The sequence below is a fragment of the Danio rerio genome, chromosome 24, assembly GCF_049306965.1.
Source record: "Danio rerio strain Tuebingen ecotype United States chromosome 24, GRCz12tu, whole genome shotgun sequence".
NCBI classification, from domain to species: Eukaryota; Metazoa; Chordata; class Actinopteri; order Cypriniformes; family Danionidae; genus Danio; species Danio rerio.
Window position 1 is genome coordinate 37,905,191 of NC_133199.1, and position 18,204 is coordinate 37,923,394.

Here is an 18,204-nt window from a genome sequence, read left to right on the forward strand (position 1 = left end):
TGACAAACTGCAAGACTAGATTTTTAAATTGGTGTATCTTCACTAAATATTGTCATATCTTAAGAAACCACACATAAAAACTAAAGTATTTATACTTTATTCTATTTTATTTCATGCTTTTGGTGAAGGCATGTTCACACTACACAATTAATTCACATTAATAAAAAAAACACGTTCAGTAATGGAATTTGAGCTTTAAACTACATTACCCATGATGCAGTACAAAAAGTCCACCAATCAGACAATTGCAGTGAGCAAAATGCACCATAATATATTTGTATATATTTTATATGGTAAATATATACAGTTGACTTTAAATATAATGTTTATTCTGATTCATGGGATTGTAATTCTTCTACTTAGTCGAACAGTTCACTGTCTTTGTTATTTTGTCTGATTTTTATATGCTTGTTTGCTTCTAATCGAAGTCTGTAAGGTGATTCTCCTTGTACTCAGTTGCTCTTCATGCTTTACAAAGATAAAAGTATATACCTGAAATTGGCATACGCATTTGATGTCTCCGCCGTTGTTTTGGCAGATCCCGTTGAAACGGCACGTGGTGGCATCACAAACACGCAGGTCACTCTTCTTCTCTGACAGATCTGACAAAACACAACAGAGGATGATTACATGCTGGCAAAACAATGATTGCTGTTCAAGGTATGAAAGCATTTTTACTTGTACTCTTGTTTCTAGTAAACAGTCTCATGAAGCGAAACCATTACACTTTGAGTGAAAATGCATGATCCTCGCCGGATCTTCAGGTTGCGATTTAACAATCCACTTTCAGAGTTTAAAGAGATAATTGACCCCCCAAAAAAATCTAAATATGCTACTAAATTTATTTACTCTCAGCCCATTCCAGATGTAGGTGACTTTCATTTTGCAAAATACGATTAAGAAAACTTAAAAAAAATAAAAATCATGTTTGATAATAGAATTTATGCAGAAAACTACATTAGAGAAATTCCAGCGTTATGAATGTGACATTTCCAGTAAAACCTGAAACTTAAATTCACAGGGAAGGCATGTTAAAAACATATTGAAATATCTGTATATATTCTTCAAAACAAATAACCACAGAATTAAATGATCTGAAAAATAACATATGTAAGTGTTTTTATAATACAAAATGAGCAATTTAAACATGCGTTATGGATGTGACCCCAAAAAATATGCACGTTTACAGTATATACAACAGACTTTGTAGAAATTCAGTGATTTAAACAGCACAAAAGAAATGATGGCAATCAAAATGATACGAGTTGGCTCACTATAGAACAAAAATGTGTGGATTTATGAATCACGTTTTGAATTTACAAACTGGATTTTGTTTATTTTTGAATTGTGTGTTTATATTTACGAACTTGATATAATTATTTATGAATCGTGTTTTGAATTTACAAATTGGATTTACGTATTTATGAATTTACGAATTGGATTTGTATTTATGAATTTACCAATTGGATTTGCATATTTATGAATTTACTAATTGGATTTGCGTATTTCTGAATTTACCAATTGGATTTGCGTATTTATGAATTTACAAACTGGATTTGTGTATTTATGTATTTACTAATTGGATTTGTGTATTTATGAATTTATTAATTGAATTTGCATATTTATGAACTTACGAATTGGATTAGCATATTTATGAATTTACTAACTGGATTTGCGTATTTATGAATTTACGAACTGGATTTGTGTATTTGTGAATTTCCTAATTGGATTTGTCTATTTATGAATTTATTAATTGGATTTGCATATTTATGAACTTACGAATTGGATTTGCATATTTATGAATTTACCAATTTGATTTGCATATTTATGAATTTACCAATTGGATTTGTGTATTTATAAATTTACCTATTGGATTTGTGTATTTATGAATATATTAATTGGAATTGTGTATTTATGAATTTACTAATTGGATTTGCGCAATTATGAATTTATTAAATGGATTTGCCTGTTAATAAATATATTTATTGGATTTGCGTATCTATGAATTTACTAATTGGATTTGCGTATTTTGGAATTTATTAATTGGATTTGCACATTTATGAATTTACTAATTGGATCTGCATGTTTATAAATTTACGAATTGGATTTGTGTATTTATGAATTTATTATTTGGATTTGCATATTTATGAATTTACTAATTGGATCTGCATGTTTATGAATTTACGAATTGGATTTGTGTATTTATGAATTTATTATTTGGATTTGCATATTTATGAATTTACTAATTGGATTTGCATATTTATGAATTTACTAATTGAATTTGCACATTTATGAATTTACTAATTGGATTTGTGTATTTATGAATTGTTTTTTAAATTTACAAATTGAATTTGGTAAATGTGAATGTGCTGTGCATGTATAAATTTTATTTTGTATATGTATTATTTTTAAGACGATCTGGCTTCATAGAAAAAGACTCAATATACTCAACAGGAGACGTGATGTCAATTTAACTTTGATTGTAAATGCTTTTTTAATGATTAAAAATGTATATATCACCAATGACCATGGTTTAAGTTAAAAATGTACAGTTTCCACAGAAAAATAAACAGATATCATTATGAATATAGTGACGGTGAGTAAAGTAAAGGGAAGTCAGTTTTCAGTTTGAGTGGACCTCCCACACTGCAATAAACGCTTTTCTCAGTAGTTTTTGTCTCGTTTCTAGTACAATTATCTAAAAACCTATTAAACCATGAAGGATTTTCTAGACAATATTGTCTTGTTTTCAGAAATAACATGTCAAAAAAATTTGTTTTTCCCTAAATAAAGCAAAATATTCTGCTAAGTAAAATAATTTTGTTTTCGCTTTGAAATAGGGTTATTTTGCTTACAATTTTCAGATTAGTTTGCTTGTTTTAAGGAAAAAACTCACTTAATTTTGACATATTTCTTAAAACAAGACAACATTGTTTACTTGTCTACGAAATGCTTCTTGATTTAAAAAATATAGATATTTGGACTTGAAACAAAACAAGTAAAAAATAGATATGTTTAGCAGCTCACAGCAGTTCAGATGGCTAACAAATGTGGATAATTATCCATTAACGAGGGTCCATATAAATGTTCATCCATTTTCCATAAACTAGCCGTCTACATGCACGACCAGGAAGTCAAATTTAAAGCCTATAATCAAATGTAAGTTGTGAAAAGTACTAATCTGAATCAGCCCGCGAGAAGGAAGCAGCTGTAGAGAGCATGTGCGGAACAGCTGTCAACGTTCAACTGTCATTCATATTTCAGAGCACTAGCTGCGAGAACGAAGCCTATTAACAGAAATTAAGCAAGGCCAGATCCTCCATCTGACGCACAGCTGGGACTGACAAACACGTTCAGACAGAGAAATAGGTAACTCGACAATCAAATCCTGTCATCATTCATTCATTCACATGCCCTTCTAAACCGTCTTTCCTTCTCCCTATTTGACAAAATATAAGTGAATACACTTAATTCATCAAGGATATAAACATTAAAGATTTAAAAACAAAGCTTAAAGTATCAAGTATCAAAAGTAGAGGAGAGTGGGGACGAAAGTACCATAGAAAACCTATTTTAAAAGGGAAATGTTTTAGACGGAAATATATTTTTGGTGTGGTTATTAACTCGTAAGTGTGGTCTATCAATATCCGGTGATATTTTGAACAAATGTTTAACAACTATAAAATTATTTCACTTTAAACAAAAGTTGCACATTTGACCCAGTCAGCAGGGACGAAAGTGACACAACAATATTTGCTCAATTTACTAAGTTAATGTTGTTTATTTTAAAGATACCTGATTACGACCTTGTTATTGTTAACCTCAAACATTTTTTGTCCTTTATTTTTGCAAACAATATTAAACAGCATTTTCATTTCAAATTTCAGCGCCATCAAATGTTTCAAAAGCAATCCAGCAATGCCAAACGTTACATTTTATTTACAATCTTTGAATATTTTTTATTATTAATGGCTTTATCATATTATTCAAAACTCTGAAAACTCTAATGTGGAAGTGAAATAATAAGGTTTGGCTTTTAGCAGTGGGACATAAATAACAATGTTACTTTCGTCCCCACAGGAAATCTCACCATTTAAACCTGAAAAAACGTAGAAATTTTAAACTTAAGGCTGTTATTGCACTAAATAACCTACGATTGATCATTACTGTGATGTATGAAAAGAGAAACACAACTTAATAAATAATAAGAAAAGAATTACAGCTACAATAATTTACTTTCTGCATTTAAAAACTGAAATTCAGACCTAACCGGGTTGCATGCTGAATGTGCTGTTATAGCCTGAAAAGCAAATGTTGTCAGGGCTTCGAGAAAATCGCTTTGTTACTTTCGTCCCACAATACCTTCATCCCCGCATATCAGTATCAGTATCAAATCCTGTCATCATATAGGCCTATACATTCACAACCTTCTAAACCATCTTTCTTTTTATCTGACAATAAATACGAAAATACACGTAATTCGTCAAGGATATACACAACAACGTTTTACAAACAAAACTTTTAAAGTATCATTATATCAAGTGTCAAAACTTTTAAAGTATCAAGTGAAAAACCTTCCTTTATTCACCCTTTATTCATTCACTTGTTTATCTACATACTTTTTCTTTCTTTTTATGTGACAATAAACAGCTGAATACACTTAATTCTTCAAGGATATACACAATAAAGTTTTAAAAACAAAACTTATTTCCATTGTGGTCCTCAATGTGAAGTACAGACTATACTACTCCTTGTAACAGGAACACTGTGATGCTGTTAGGTGTAACGCACTCCACAGTACTGCGGTAATGCATTCTAATTACATTTCTGGGAACGCAGTAATGTAATGAATTACATTTTAAATTTGTGTATTTTGATCATAGTTACTGTGTAATTACATTACTTACATAACAAATATAGTTTATAGAAGAAAAAAAGCTTCTTTTAAATCACATTTTCCACTGCAATGACAGTTAATAAACATGTGCTTTTAGATAGACAACGCGAGCTCAAATGGCGGCTGAAGAGTGGTTGCTTCTTCAAGAGGAAAGACAGACTTTGATTTCACTGAACGTAAAAACTAAATTATTGCGGTGAAATGCAGTCTATGTCCAGTCTCTGAAGAACTTTCGACTGCTTTTAACTCGACCAGCAGCTTGTTCATGCATTTGAACAGTAAGCATTCTAGGACAATACTCGTCACCAAGGAGGGTAGCGGTGTCCAGCGGCACAACTCAGCCTAAACAGGCTAAATTGAAATTTATTGTGCAGGATCAGAAGTAAAGAGAAGCAACACTGCTTCTGGGGCTATATCGCATCTTTTGCGTGCGCATATTGGGAGCACATATTTCCAGGTGTACTCAGTTAAAAACCGCGAGTCACATGACAAGAACTGAACAACCAGCTTTCTACTTTGGAATATACACATTTAGCTAGACTATATCTGCGTCCCAAATCACATACTTATGCACTATTCTACGCCATTTTGTAGTATAAATAGTGTAAGTAGTGTGTTCACACTGAAAACTCTAAAAATAATAAGTGCACTTTAATGGACACCTTTAGTGGACACTTCACGCACTCAACGACTGCAGGTTTGCTTACGTAGCGGAAGGGGCGGAGCTATCGGACGCACATGTTGGATAACTTTATTTATTTTGGAAGGTGAAAGCAAAATTCTCCTACGAGAGTGATTATAGCGCCTCCCGAAAATAATGTGGTTATACTCACGGCAGGTATTTTTTGATAATTCGGTCATTTATTTCACTTATTTGGCAAACGTCATCAGGGAAACGGTTTGAATTTCCGCTTAGTAAAAAAACATTAGTGTGCCATTTGGGACGCCACTACATACATGTACTATCCTGTTGAGTGTGTAAGTGCATAAGTACATAGTGCATGAGTGCATAGTTTGCCATTTGGGACGCAGCTTATACCTCAGACAAACACAGAACACCCAAACACTGCAGTGCCTTGTCATACCATGATGTCAATGGTTACAGGTATCCAGTTTTCTTCTAAAAGTCTACTTTTGTGTTAAAAAAAAAAGAAAAACAAGTGGAACAAGTGAATGATGAGGGAAGTTTTGGGTGAACTCTTAATGCCTTTTGTATGACTCCAACTGCTGTGATCAATCCATTGTAATGTTCCTCAGTGAATGTTAAATTACTGAAAGAGCCGAGTTCATGTAGTATTTATGTATGTGTATTTTTTGTGTTTTAAAAGTAACCTAAAAGTAAAGTAATAAGTAATCTGCTTACTTTTTAACATGAAGTAATTAGTAATGTTATCAGATTACAATTTTCCAGTAGTACAGCAATTTGTAATCTATTTCTTTTTTTAAAGTAACTTACCCAACACTGCCCACTACATTATGTTTTTATTGCGGAAAAAAACAAACAAACACTATTACAATACAAATTGCTACATCTCTTTATTGCTACCGTTGTTGTTGGTTTATGTTGATATTTTTTTCCTTTTTGAACTCCAGAATCACCGGACTCGCAAATTCCTGAAGGGACTGATTAAACACAACTAAAGACATCTAGAGTCAATCCTAAACATATTTTCAGGTGTCATAAGCAAAGAGTGCAATTCGAAATGCTTTAAAATCATATTTTTCTGTGTCTTTTCTTTGCCTTTTTTAAAATTATATGTATAAATAAAAAAAAACTCATAGTGGTTTTGACAGTCTGTAATATTATCAAAACACACCCTGAGGACCGTGTGGCGCTGCAGCAGAGTGACTTTATTGCTCTTAAATATTTAATTCTTTCACCTTTTCATGGTGTGAGGTTCAAAGCCACGTGTCATACAGCCAAATGCCAAAACACACTTTTATGATTTTATTTCTATATTTTTTTATTTATAAGTAGATGTTGTAAGTGGATGTTGATATTGGTGGCCACTTTATAATCTGCAATATCAGCTGAAGTTTGGGGGAACTCAGAACTAAGTAATAAAACACATGACCTTACAACTCAAGTTATGATGTCAAAATTTAGCATTCTCATCACATAAAGTTACATAAAATGTAAAACATACAACATTTTCATTCATTCATTTTCTTTTCGGCTTAGTCCCTTTATTAATCTGTGGTCGCCACTGTAGAATAAACCGCCAACTTTTCCAGCTTATGTTTTCACACAGTGGATGCCCTTCTAACTGCAACCCATCACTGGGAAACATCCATACACACTCATTCATACACACACACACACACACACACACACACACACACACACACACACACACACACACAGGCCAATTTAGCTTACCCAATTCATCTTTAACGCATGTCTTTGGACTGTGGGGGAAACCAGAGCACCCGGAGGAACTTGCAGTGAGGTGACAGTGCTACCCACTGTGCCACTATACAAAATGTTATTGAAAAAACATTGTGAGATTTTGTAAATAATGGATTAGATTTAAAAAATATATATATATTAAAGACATCACATTTTGTTGTACACTTCATGCATTTTAGATTTGGTTTTAGATACCTAGACAGAGTATTAAATGCAAGTAAAGTCTTTAGTTTTAAATAACTTTTGTGAATAAAAACATCTAAATATAGGTGAAATCATGTTGCAATCATGGTGTCCTTCAGTAAACTGCCTTTTAATTTTAATATTACTTTATTTATTTTGCCCAGAGTAATTATATATAAGGAATCTGCTGATAACGATTTCCAAACTGGTCCTAAAATTAAATAATCAATCACAGGACACCTAAAGTAATGTCAAAATTTAGCATTGTCATTGCAAAAAATAATTTACAAAAAAAAAATGTTATAAAAAAAACATTTTAACATTTGTAAATAATATATTAGTTATTTTATTTTATTTTATTTTATTTTATTTTATTTTAAAGATGAGACATCCCATTCTGGTGTACACTTCATAATACATTTTAGATGTGAGAGTGCCAAATTACTCCTAGAATTATTCAATAATAAATCACACGACACTTAAAGTAGTGATGTTAAAATGTAGCATTTTCATCACAAAAGTTTGAAAATGTATAACATTATAACATACAAAATTTTACTCTAAATAAAAAAACATTGTGACATTTTGTAAATAATGTATTAGTTTTTAAATTAATCTTTTATTTTAAAGACATCACATTTTGTTGTGCACTTCCTACATTTTAGATGTGATTTTAGATACTTAAGAGTATTAAATGCAAGTAAAGTCCTTAGTTTTAAATAACTTTTGTGAATAAAAACATCTAAATATAGATGAAATCATGTTGAAATCACGGTGTCCTTCAGTAAACTGCCTTTTGATTTTAATATTCCTTTATTTACTTTGCCCAGAGTAATTTTATATATATAAGGTATCTGCTGATATTGATTTCCAAACTGGTCCTAGAATTAAATAATAAATCACATGACACCTAAAGTAAAGATGTCAAAATTTAGCATTTTTATCACAAGATTTTTTTTTACAAAAAAAATGTTATAAAAAAAAAAACATTTTAACATTTGTAAATAATATATTAGTTATTTTATTTTAAAGACGAGACATCCCATTTTGGTGTACACATTTTAGATGTGAGAGTGCCAAATTACTCCAAGAATTATTCAATAATAAATCACACGACACTTAAAGTAGTGATGTTAAAATGTAGCATTTTCATCACAAAAGTTTGAAAATGTATAACATACAAAATTTTACTCTAAATAAAAAAACATTGTGACATTTTGTAAATAATGTATTAGTTTTTTAATTAATCTTTTATTTTAAAGACATCACATTTTGTTGTGCACTTCCTACATTTTAGATGTGATTTTAGACACTTAGATAAAGATTAAATGCAAGTAAAGTCTTTAGTTTTAGTTTTAAATAACCTTTGTGAATAAAAACATTTAAATATAGATGAAATCATGGTGTCCTTCAGTAAACTGCCTTTTGATTTAAATATTACTTTATTTATTTTGCCCAGAGTAATTATATACAAGGTATCTGCTGATATCGAGTTCCAAACTGGTCCTAGAATTAAATAATCAATCACAGGACAACTTAAGTAATGATGTCAAAATTTAGATGTCATGGCAAAAAATTAATACCAACTTAAAATGTTTATGATTTTGGGGGCACTGTGGCTCAGTGGTTAGCACTGTCATCTCAAAGCAAGAAGGTGGCTGGTTTGAGTCCCGGCTGGCCCAGTTGGCATTTCTGTGTGGAGTTGGCATGTTCTCTCTGAGAGTGTATGGGTGTTTCCCAGTACTGGGATGCAGCTGGAAGGCCATCCACTGCGTAAAACATATGCTGGAATAGTTGGCGGTTCTTTCCGCGGTGGCGACCCCTGATTAAAAAGGGACTAAGCTGAAGAAAAATAAATGAATGACACATAATTTTTTATTTTTTTATTTTTACATTTTGTAAATAATATATATATTATAATATATAGAAATAAATTATAAATGAATTTCTCTCACTGCTCTGATCATCTGAAGTCCACTGATGTTTGAATAGCTCTATAAAAACAAAGCACTTCAAAGCAAGCAAGACAGCCTGCATTGCCAAATCCCCCTGTCATCCTTAAAATATGAATGAAGATTTCATATAATTTAGCAACAAAGCAGCCCCAAAAAGCTGGTGGTTGGCAATGCAAATGAAGGGCACGGGCAGCAGTAACCCTTGTGTAAATCCAAGCAGATGAGACGAGGCGTAAGACAGCCCTTAATGAGGAGCAGACACTTAAAGCCACTACAGACGATTGCTGGCACACGGCCGAATCGAGCACGCTTAAAAAAAAAGTGCATAAATGCTTTGGCCACAGAAAACCAGCCAAGTGCTTTTGAAGGAAGCAAAAGTGTTCCAGCTTAAAACCAATGCAGAGTTCAGAGCAGTGAAGTTTGCAGGAGCAGCTTGAGAAGTTAATTAATAAAGCTGTTTAAATGAGACGAGAGGTTAATCTGTGGAGGTGTTAAAGTGCTGCGATAAATGATGTATTTGGTAAGAAACCTGCAGGGATTCGACTTGTGCCACATAGTCTGAGCTAGATAGCTTAATATAGTCAGACAAATAAAACCATAAAAGTTACATTTTTTAGAGCAATAAAAATGCTCTTAAATTGGGAATGAATGCAAAGATACATCGAGTGTGATGAGAGTCAAAAATACATTTTATAGCAGAAATAATATATTAAATATAGCTGCAAGCAGCAATTAAGGGGCCAAGCACGTCATAGGCAAAATGAGTAAAGCAGTCCGGAGGCTACAAACAACAAGGTTAGTAAGGACCATCAGACAAAGTCAAACAATGAGTTTTGAATTACATTAGAATGAATATAATTATGAATACATTTGAAGTACATAAAAAGTTTTCTAAATATGGCATATTTGGTATCAATGTTCTTGGCATGACCCAAGGTATTTTACCACAATAAACCTATGCAATCAACATTTATTAGTCATTTTGGAATATTCATTATTGATGGTAAGTTAAGAGTTTATAACGCATGACCACTAGGTGGCGCTGTCACCAAATGTATGTGTTGTGGTTATTGTTAAGCATGGTTTATACTTCTGTGTCAAGTGACCCGCCTAACCCACGGTGCATGCAACGCGCGTAGCTGTGCATTTATACTTCTTCATGCTGTCTCTGTTGGCCTGCATTAACACTTCCGAAACGCTAGTTAGCAGTGAGGTGTAAATGTTCCTCTGTGTCGAGTTTCTTCGCTGGTGATTTGCTTTTCCTAAACACTTCCTGAATGTACAAGTGGCTCAAACTCGCTCGTTCTGAGGCAGGAACTGGCGGACGTGCAACAACTTTAACTATGAGGTAAACACAAAACAAAACTTTCCATCCGGAGCTCCTTCACGGGACTCCACACTTGTAAACAATCGCTCCATCGGGCTCGAGCCACTCGCGCGGCTCTCGGTGATGCCCAGACTCGTCAGCGCTACCCAGGCAACCAATCACAGAGATTACGCCAGGTGTCGTTGCGACGTGTAGTTAAATTTTTTGAGAGGTGCACGTCAGCGACGCTGACAGCCACGGCGTAGGGCTATGCGTCAACGCCGTAGCATACGCATGCGTTTGACGCAGAAGTATAAATCAGCCTTTAGGCGTCAATGACACACCTAAAGTTCAGCCTCAGTATGTTCAAACATTGCAGAATTACAGCCTCAGACAAAAAACATCTGAGTAAAATTTGGTAAAAATCGAAAAAATGGTCTAGGAGTAGTTTAAAAAAATAGGTTTTCAATAAAAAACAAAATGGCGGACAAGAAGTTTAGTTGATTTTTGCATATTTGGTATCAATAGTCTCAGCAAGATCCAGGGAATATACTAAGACAAGTGTCATGTCAACAAGAAAAGTTTAGAAAAAGTTATTAGCATTTTTCTAAAATTGCTTATAACTTTTGACCACGAGGTGGCGCTGATCTAGAAGTTTTTAAGTTCCTTCAGGGCATGGTGTCGAAGATGCATACCATGTTTTGTAATCATACGTGAATCTGTTTGCAAAATATAGCATTTTTTGACAAAATATTTTATAAGTTTTGGACGAAGGGTTGAGATGTTAGAAGCAAAGAAAACTTTGGGGGACAACTAGGGGGCAGTGCACTGAAACTGCAGATAACCTTAGACCATGGTTGTCATATCACACACCAAGTTTGATGTGAATACGTCAATGTGTTACGGAGATAACGACTCAAGTTCATTTTCGCAAACTCTACGTTAGATTTGTTCGCATCTAATCAAATTGAACTACATAACTTTTGGTCACCAAGGTCTGTAGATCGTGATTCAATTTTTGTGAAAATCGCACACACGGCCTAGGACGAGTTCGATAAAATTGGTTCTGCCAAAAATTCTAAATAACGAAAAAGATATCATGATGCAAAATGACATCATCGGCTTCAGCCATGCGGAAAAAGGAATTTTGATTGTAGCCCATTCGGTTCAAAAGTTATAACGATAAACATAAGTAAAACTTTGGACAAGTGGTGGCGCTAGAGAGTTTGAGTTAGACACTTCTTGTTTGCTCTGGTTAATGTTGAGATGGCCATTTATCATTGTGGCAAATTATACAAGTTTCGCGCAAACGGTTATATGGGTTGGCATTCAAATCCGGCGGAAGAAGAAATGTAGACGAAAAGATAATAATAATAACAGTAAAGAACGCCAACGAAAATGATTAATAAAAAAAACACCACTAAAAAACACTAAAATCATAGTTTTACAATAAATGTTAAGATTATATACAGTTGAAGTCTTAATTAATCAAGCTCCTGTAATTTTTTTGTCTTTTTTAAATATTTCCCAGGTGATGTTTAACAGAGCAAGGAATTTTGACAGTATTTCCTATAATATGTTTTCTTCTGGAGAAAGTCTTATTTGTTTTATTTCGGCTAGAATAAAAGCAGTTTTAATTTTTTTTTTAATCTATTTTAAGGTCAAAATTATTTAGCAATAAGTTTTTTTTTTTCCAATTGTCTACAGAACAAACCTATACAATGACTTGCCCAATTAACCTAGTTAAGTCCTAAAATTGCAATGAATACTAACTAGTATCTTAAAAAATATCTGGTAAAATATTATTTACTGTCATCATGGCAAAGATAAAAGAAATTAGTTATTAGAAATGAGTTATTAAAACTATTATATTTAGAAATGTTTTGATACAACCTGTTAAACAGAAATTGGGGGAAAAGGGGGGCTAATAATTCTAACTTTAACTGCATATCACATTATGTAAAAAACACCACTAAAATCATGGTAAAATTATATAAATTAGTATTTATAAAGCATGTTATTAACATTATATAATGTTATTAACATCTGCAGATGCTAAAAGAACCACATTTTCTGTTGATTTATCTTCTTATTATTTGTGAAAATTAGTGGACTCTGATCAAAAAAATATTAGAAGCAAATCCTACACCATTTTCCCTCTATTGATTAAAAATGTTCTGCTTATTAGAAAAAAAATGACTCAAAATATGGTATTATTTATAATTAAGATTTAAAATCCGAGTGAACCAACTGGAGCAGAATATTGAGCAGGGGGCGGGCCTTTCTTTTTAGTGCATCATTCTCTCATAGCAAACTAACAGTAAAAGGGGAGTGGTTAAGAATATTGTGGCTGAAGCAAGGAGCCACACCAAACGTGAAAGTAAAGCTCAGACTTTGATTGAAGATTACCAAAACAAACATATTATCCAATGGATAACCTGCATGGATTAATTGACCACCTAAAGCAGGGGTGTCCAAACTCAGTCCTGGAGGGCCGGTGTCCTGAAGAGGTTAGCTTCGACCCTAATCAAACACACCTGAACCAGCTAATCAAGCTCTTACTGAATATACTAGAAACCTTGTTAAAGCAAGTTGGAGGTAAAGTCAGCAGGTCACCGGCCCTCCAGGACCAAAATCTTTCTTTAAAACTACACTTTTCTTCAAACTTTTTCTCTTTCACATCTACAAAACAAACACCTCTATTGCGGTGTTTGGGACACCAACACTGCATATTTTCAACCTCTTCCTATTCAAACACCTGAATAAACTCATCAGATTACAAGAGACTCCAAAACCTCAAAAGAACGGGGTCAGATAGGGGAGACACCCAAAATATGTACTGTTGGTGTGCCTCCAGGAAGAGGGTTGGGAAACTCTGCTCTATTAAACACATAATCAACAAAAACACCAAGAAGACCTAACCTTCACAATCAAAACAACCCTCATTCAGCTCTCAGTTCCTTCATGGGACGTCCCTCGTCTGAACTGACCCAGTTCCAAGTGCACATCTCCAAACAAACACAAAAGCTGGATGTGTGTGGGGCAGAAGTGGGTTAGAGGGGAGACCCAGATCTCACACTGTGCAAAGATAATCAGAGCAGCGACAGAAATCAATGGCGTTTGAAAGATAAGGACATCAGTCCACTGCCTGAAGCCAAACAGCTCATCCGCTCAAGACCAGTCGATACTCATCTCCTCAACGGGTCAATACACCCTGCAAAGTGTGTCTTATTAAAAAAAGGAAGAAGCTGTGACGTTATAGCTTGACGTTGGACTCTCATTCTTAGCTGAAAGACTTCTCGTTTGCATTCTAGACTGGTTTGTTGAGCAGATGTTTGTGAAAGACATTCAATGTGACTCTCATTTGAGTCTAAAAGGAGCTTGCCAATGCAATGCCAATGCTACTTAGTTTGGTAAAATTGACAGTTTACTCAATATTTACTCACCCAAATGTGGTTCCAAACTTGTATGTATTACTTAATTTTGTTAAACACAAAAGAATAAAGATGAAATCCTCTAACCATTGACTTCCATAGTGAAAAACAAAACAAAACACTATGAAAGTCAATGGTTGAAGGCTTCCATCTTTTAAATATCTTTTGTGTTGGACAGTAGAAAGAAAGTAAAGGGTGAGTAGATGAGAAAAGAATTTAGTTTTTTGGATGAGCTATCCCTTTAAATGACCCAGCACCAAAAACCAGCAGGAACCAGTATGGGAATTCATGCATGTCTTTTCAGCAGGGGATTCCTGTAGAGTGCAATGCTGTGAAAGCAGACCCTGTTCGGTTCTAATCAGCATACAAGCACTGCTTGTGGAAACGAAGCTGCTTTGCGTGTAACTATAGATCCTACTTTTAGTGATCCAAACACAATTGATAGTCATTTCACTAGCCGGGTTTACACCCTACTATGAAGCAAATGTTTTTCAACATTAGCCAAATTAGAAAAAGATCCCAAATGCGAATTATCTGCATTTCTATCCAGTAGTTAGAGCGATTGACTGTAGTATTGGTAACCTAGTAGGGGTTGAATGACTTCAGATTTTTGAAAGTCGACTTTTATGTTTTTAAAGTCGAGTGGACCTCAACAAGCCACTGGTGACGTCATCAATAAAACACAAGGCGCAAATATTTAGCAACACGCCACAATTTGTTATGTATTTGCAGCAAATACATACACAAGGGCTGCGTCCAAAACCGCCTACTACTCAGTAAGGTACTGCATTTGAATTTAAACGTACTACTCACCCGTTGGAAAAGTACATTCTATACAGTATGAATGGGAAAAGTATGAATGGAATTCGGACGTACTACATCTGCCATTTTGTCATGGTCACTCGACCTATGTGCATCACTTCACTCCCATTCATGAATTCTCTCACGGGGCATCATGGGATATCGCAGCGTGCATGACATGCGCACTCCAGAATCTCGCCGGAAGTAGTAAGTCATCCGGGTACTTCTCGCATACTGATTTTCGAAATCTATGAATTCGGACATACTACTCAGCTCGCGTACTGATTTAAGTGTACTATATAGTATGGAAGTATGCGGTTTCGGACGCAGCCATGCTGTTTGACAGCTCATAACACGTATCAAAAACAATACAGCATTACCAATGACTAATTTTTGTGGAAAACTAATGCATTGTCAACACTTTTAATTGTGCTAATAAAGCAACATTAGCATGTAGGCTAATTGTAGTCCAAAATTAATGCAGTCAACACATTGATCATGGCTCGTACTACTAATAATGTAACAATAACAGATATATTGAGTGCAAAAGTAATGCATACACCATCAGCACATACATTGAACACAAATTTATGGTAAGTTGTTGTAAACATGATTGGCTATCATCTGCACGAGAGTATTTGAAAATCTATTTGAATACTATTTAAATTATTTTCAATAATCCAAGAGCAGTGTGTAAAGCGGCCATGTAATACAGATCAAAAACCATGCGAATGGCAGAGCACGACTAGTCAACCAGCGTCAATCAAAAAGTGACATGGCAGAGAATTAAAGTTGAGCAGTCGACTAGTCGGTGCAACCCCTATAACCTACTAACCAACAGTATCAAACATATTGGAGACAGCTGACTGGTCACGTGGGTGTAATATTCTCTATGCCAAGTGTTTATTTGACAAATGCATTTCCATCTCCAATAATTCTCAAGTGATCGTAAAACCTTTTTAAAACGTAATTTTAATTACAAATGTCAGTTGCTTCTCAAGCGATACAAAAGATGCATTAACACATGGTGATGGGAACCCAGCTGATGTATATAATTTTGGCTGTTTACGTGCTGGAAAGCATGCAATGAATTTAGGTGTACTGTAAAGTGTGTTTTAGTACAGTGCAGTGAAGAATGATTGTCTTGTTTTGGTGTGTTTTCTCACATCATGTCCCACAGCGACCATTTCTTCAGTCAGGGGAGTTCAGTAGACAGGGAGCACACGGTCTTTAGAGACTGTATTAGACCATACGTGTGTTCACCCTTTGAAAGAACTCCAACTGACTGGGCTTTTTTGATTACCTGTGGAAAGTGGCTAAAAGTCTAAATCTTTCACACCTGTATTTAACATGGCCCGCTTGTGTTCGAGCTGAAGAAAACACATCTTACAAGCCCGAAGTCAGTCTATTGAAAGAGGTGGTTCTTTTAATGGTTCATTTTAATGATATTTTAAGTGCTATTTATAGCTGAATTAGCTTGTTTTAACCACTTGTTTTGATATACCAAAAAGATTTAGAATAAAGAAATATGAAAAAAAATTTAATACAAATTTATTACATTATATATCATTACTAGAAAAAAAAACTAGGAATCTGTTAAAGTTTTAATAAAAAAATAAAAACTGTAGGCTATTGTCATTTATTAGGCAAATAACAAACTGGCCAGCACATTCAACTTTCGTAAAGCTGTGCTGCATGGAGCCGTATAGCTGTACACAAAATGGAGTCCACTCTTATAAACATTACAAAAATACACTGAAGTTGTGTGAATATTAATAACTTGAGTTAAAAAAAACAATTAAATAAAAATAATAATGCAGAGCTTCATTATTTTTCTAACCTCTCTAGTAAAAAAGTAAATTTGAAAATTCATGGATAAAACCAATAGCCTAATTAATATTCAAATTTACTTCAATACGGGCCACTTTTGGTGCTTCACACCTTTTGTTTGTAATTTTTTCTTTCAAGAATAATGTAAAAGGTTTAGAATAAAAGTTACCTGTAAAATGTTTTCTTTATTTTACAAAACTGTAAATTAGTAGAACACGATGACTTCACTTATATCAGATTGAACTTATGAAAAATATTTGTTTGCACTGGCCAAAACTGATTACCTGAAGTGACAGCCAACAGAGGATTTCGCTTGGTCCCAAAGCCTTCTTCGGAAGGCATAGCAGTCAAAATAGGACAAATGAGCTCATGTATGGGACAAATTCTGGACCTTTGTCAGTGGGGGGGTGACACTTTCGAACTACCCAAAATCCCCCTTGCTATGGGCCAGTCTTAATACGCATCATTACTGAAAAAAAATGTTTTCAAAAAATCCCAAGAAAACGTAGCACAGTTTTCAAAGAAATATTATAATACTGATATTTTCTGAGCACCATCTTGTTAGGATTTCTGAAAGACCATGTAACAACACAATGAAAACACAGATCAAATCTTAATTTTTAGTGTCCAAAGCCTATAAAGGCGAAGCAGTGGGTAGGTAGTGCTATCGCCTCACAGCAAGAAGGTCGCTGGGTTACTCAGTTGGCGTTTCTGTGTGGAGTTTGCATGTTCTCCCTGCGATAGCGTGGGTTTCCTTCGGGTGCTCCGGTTTCCGCCACAGTCCAAAGGCATGTGGTACAGGTGAATTGGGTAGGCTAAATTGTCCGTTGTGTTTGAGAGTGTGTGTGAATAAGTGTGTGTGTGGATGTTTCCCAGAGATGGGTTGCGGTTGGAAGGGCATCCGCTGCGTAAAAACGTGCTGGATAAGTTGGCGGTTCATTCCGCTGTGGCGACCCCGGATTAATAAAGGGACTAAGCCGACAAGAAAATGAATGAAAGCCTATAAAATCCAATAAAGAATTTCAAAAGTATTTAATAATTGCAAAACAGCTATGCATCATGTTTTCCCAATATGTAAAGTCTGCACAAAATCTAAATTTACAATGTTAATTTTGCTAGCACACATCGTTAAGTCTTAAGGTAAATAGTTAATCTGATTGTTTTGGCCATTTTTTATTAAAATCTAATAATTTGTTTCTGCTTTGGAATGACAATCCTTCACTGATGATGTCAGTTTGATGGCCTGTGCCACATGTTTAGCCACGCCCCTTTAACTATTAGTATCAAAGATAAAAGAAGGAGCACAAAAATAAAACCCCGCCCCCTACTCAATAATCAACTTCAGTTAAAAATGAATCTTCTCACTGGGATAAAAGTCTGCTTTAAGT

At 34.2% G+C, this 18,204-nt stretch overlaps 2 protein-coding genes and 1 long non-coding RNA gene across 3 annotated transcripts in view; 1 reads left to right on the forward strand and 2 right to left on the reverse strand.

The window, feature by feature from the left end:
* Positions 1–18,204, reverse strand: part of agap3 (ArfGAP with GTPase domain, ankyrin repeat and PH domain 3) — a 985,397-nt gene that overhangs the window by 227,217 nt on the left and 739,976 nt on the right. The gene's annotated exons all lie outside the window — the stretch shown is intronic.
* The window catches only part of tmeff1b (transmembrane protein with EGF-like and two follistatin-like domains 1b), a 47,310-nt gene that overhangs the window by 14,636 nt on the left and 14,470 nt on the right, over positions 1–18,204 (reverse strand). The window contains 1 exon segment of the mRNA NM_001025301.1: positions 493–602. Coding sequence (NP_001020472.1) covers positions 493–602 — 110 coding nt within the window.
* LOC141380756 (uncharacterized) lies at positions 539–6,681 on the forward strand. Its single transcript, XR_012399508.1, has 3 exons — positions 539–660; positions 3,265–3,369; positions 6,491–6,681. It is a non-coding gene; the product is annotated as an uncharacterized lncRNA (long non-coding RNA).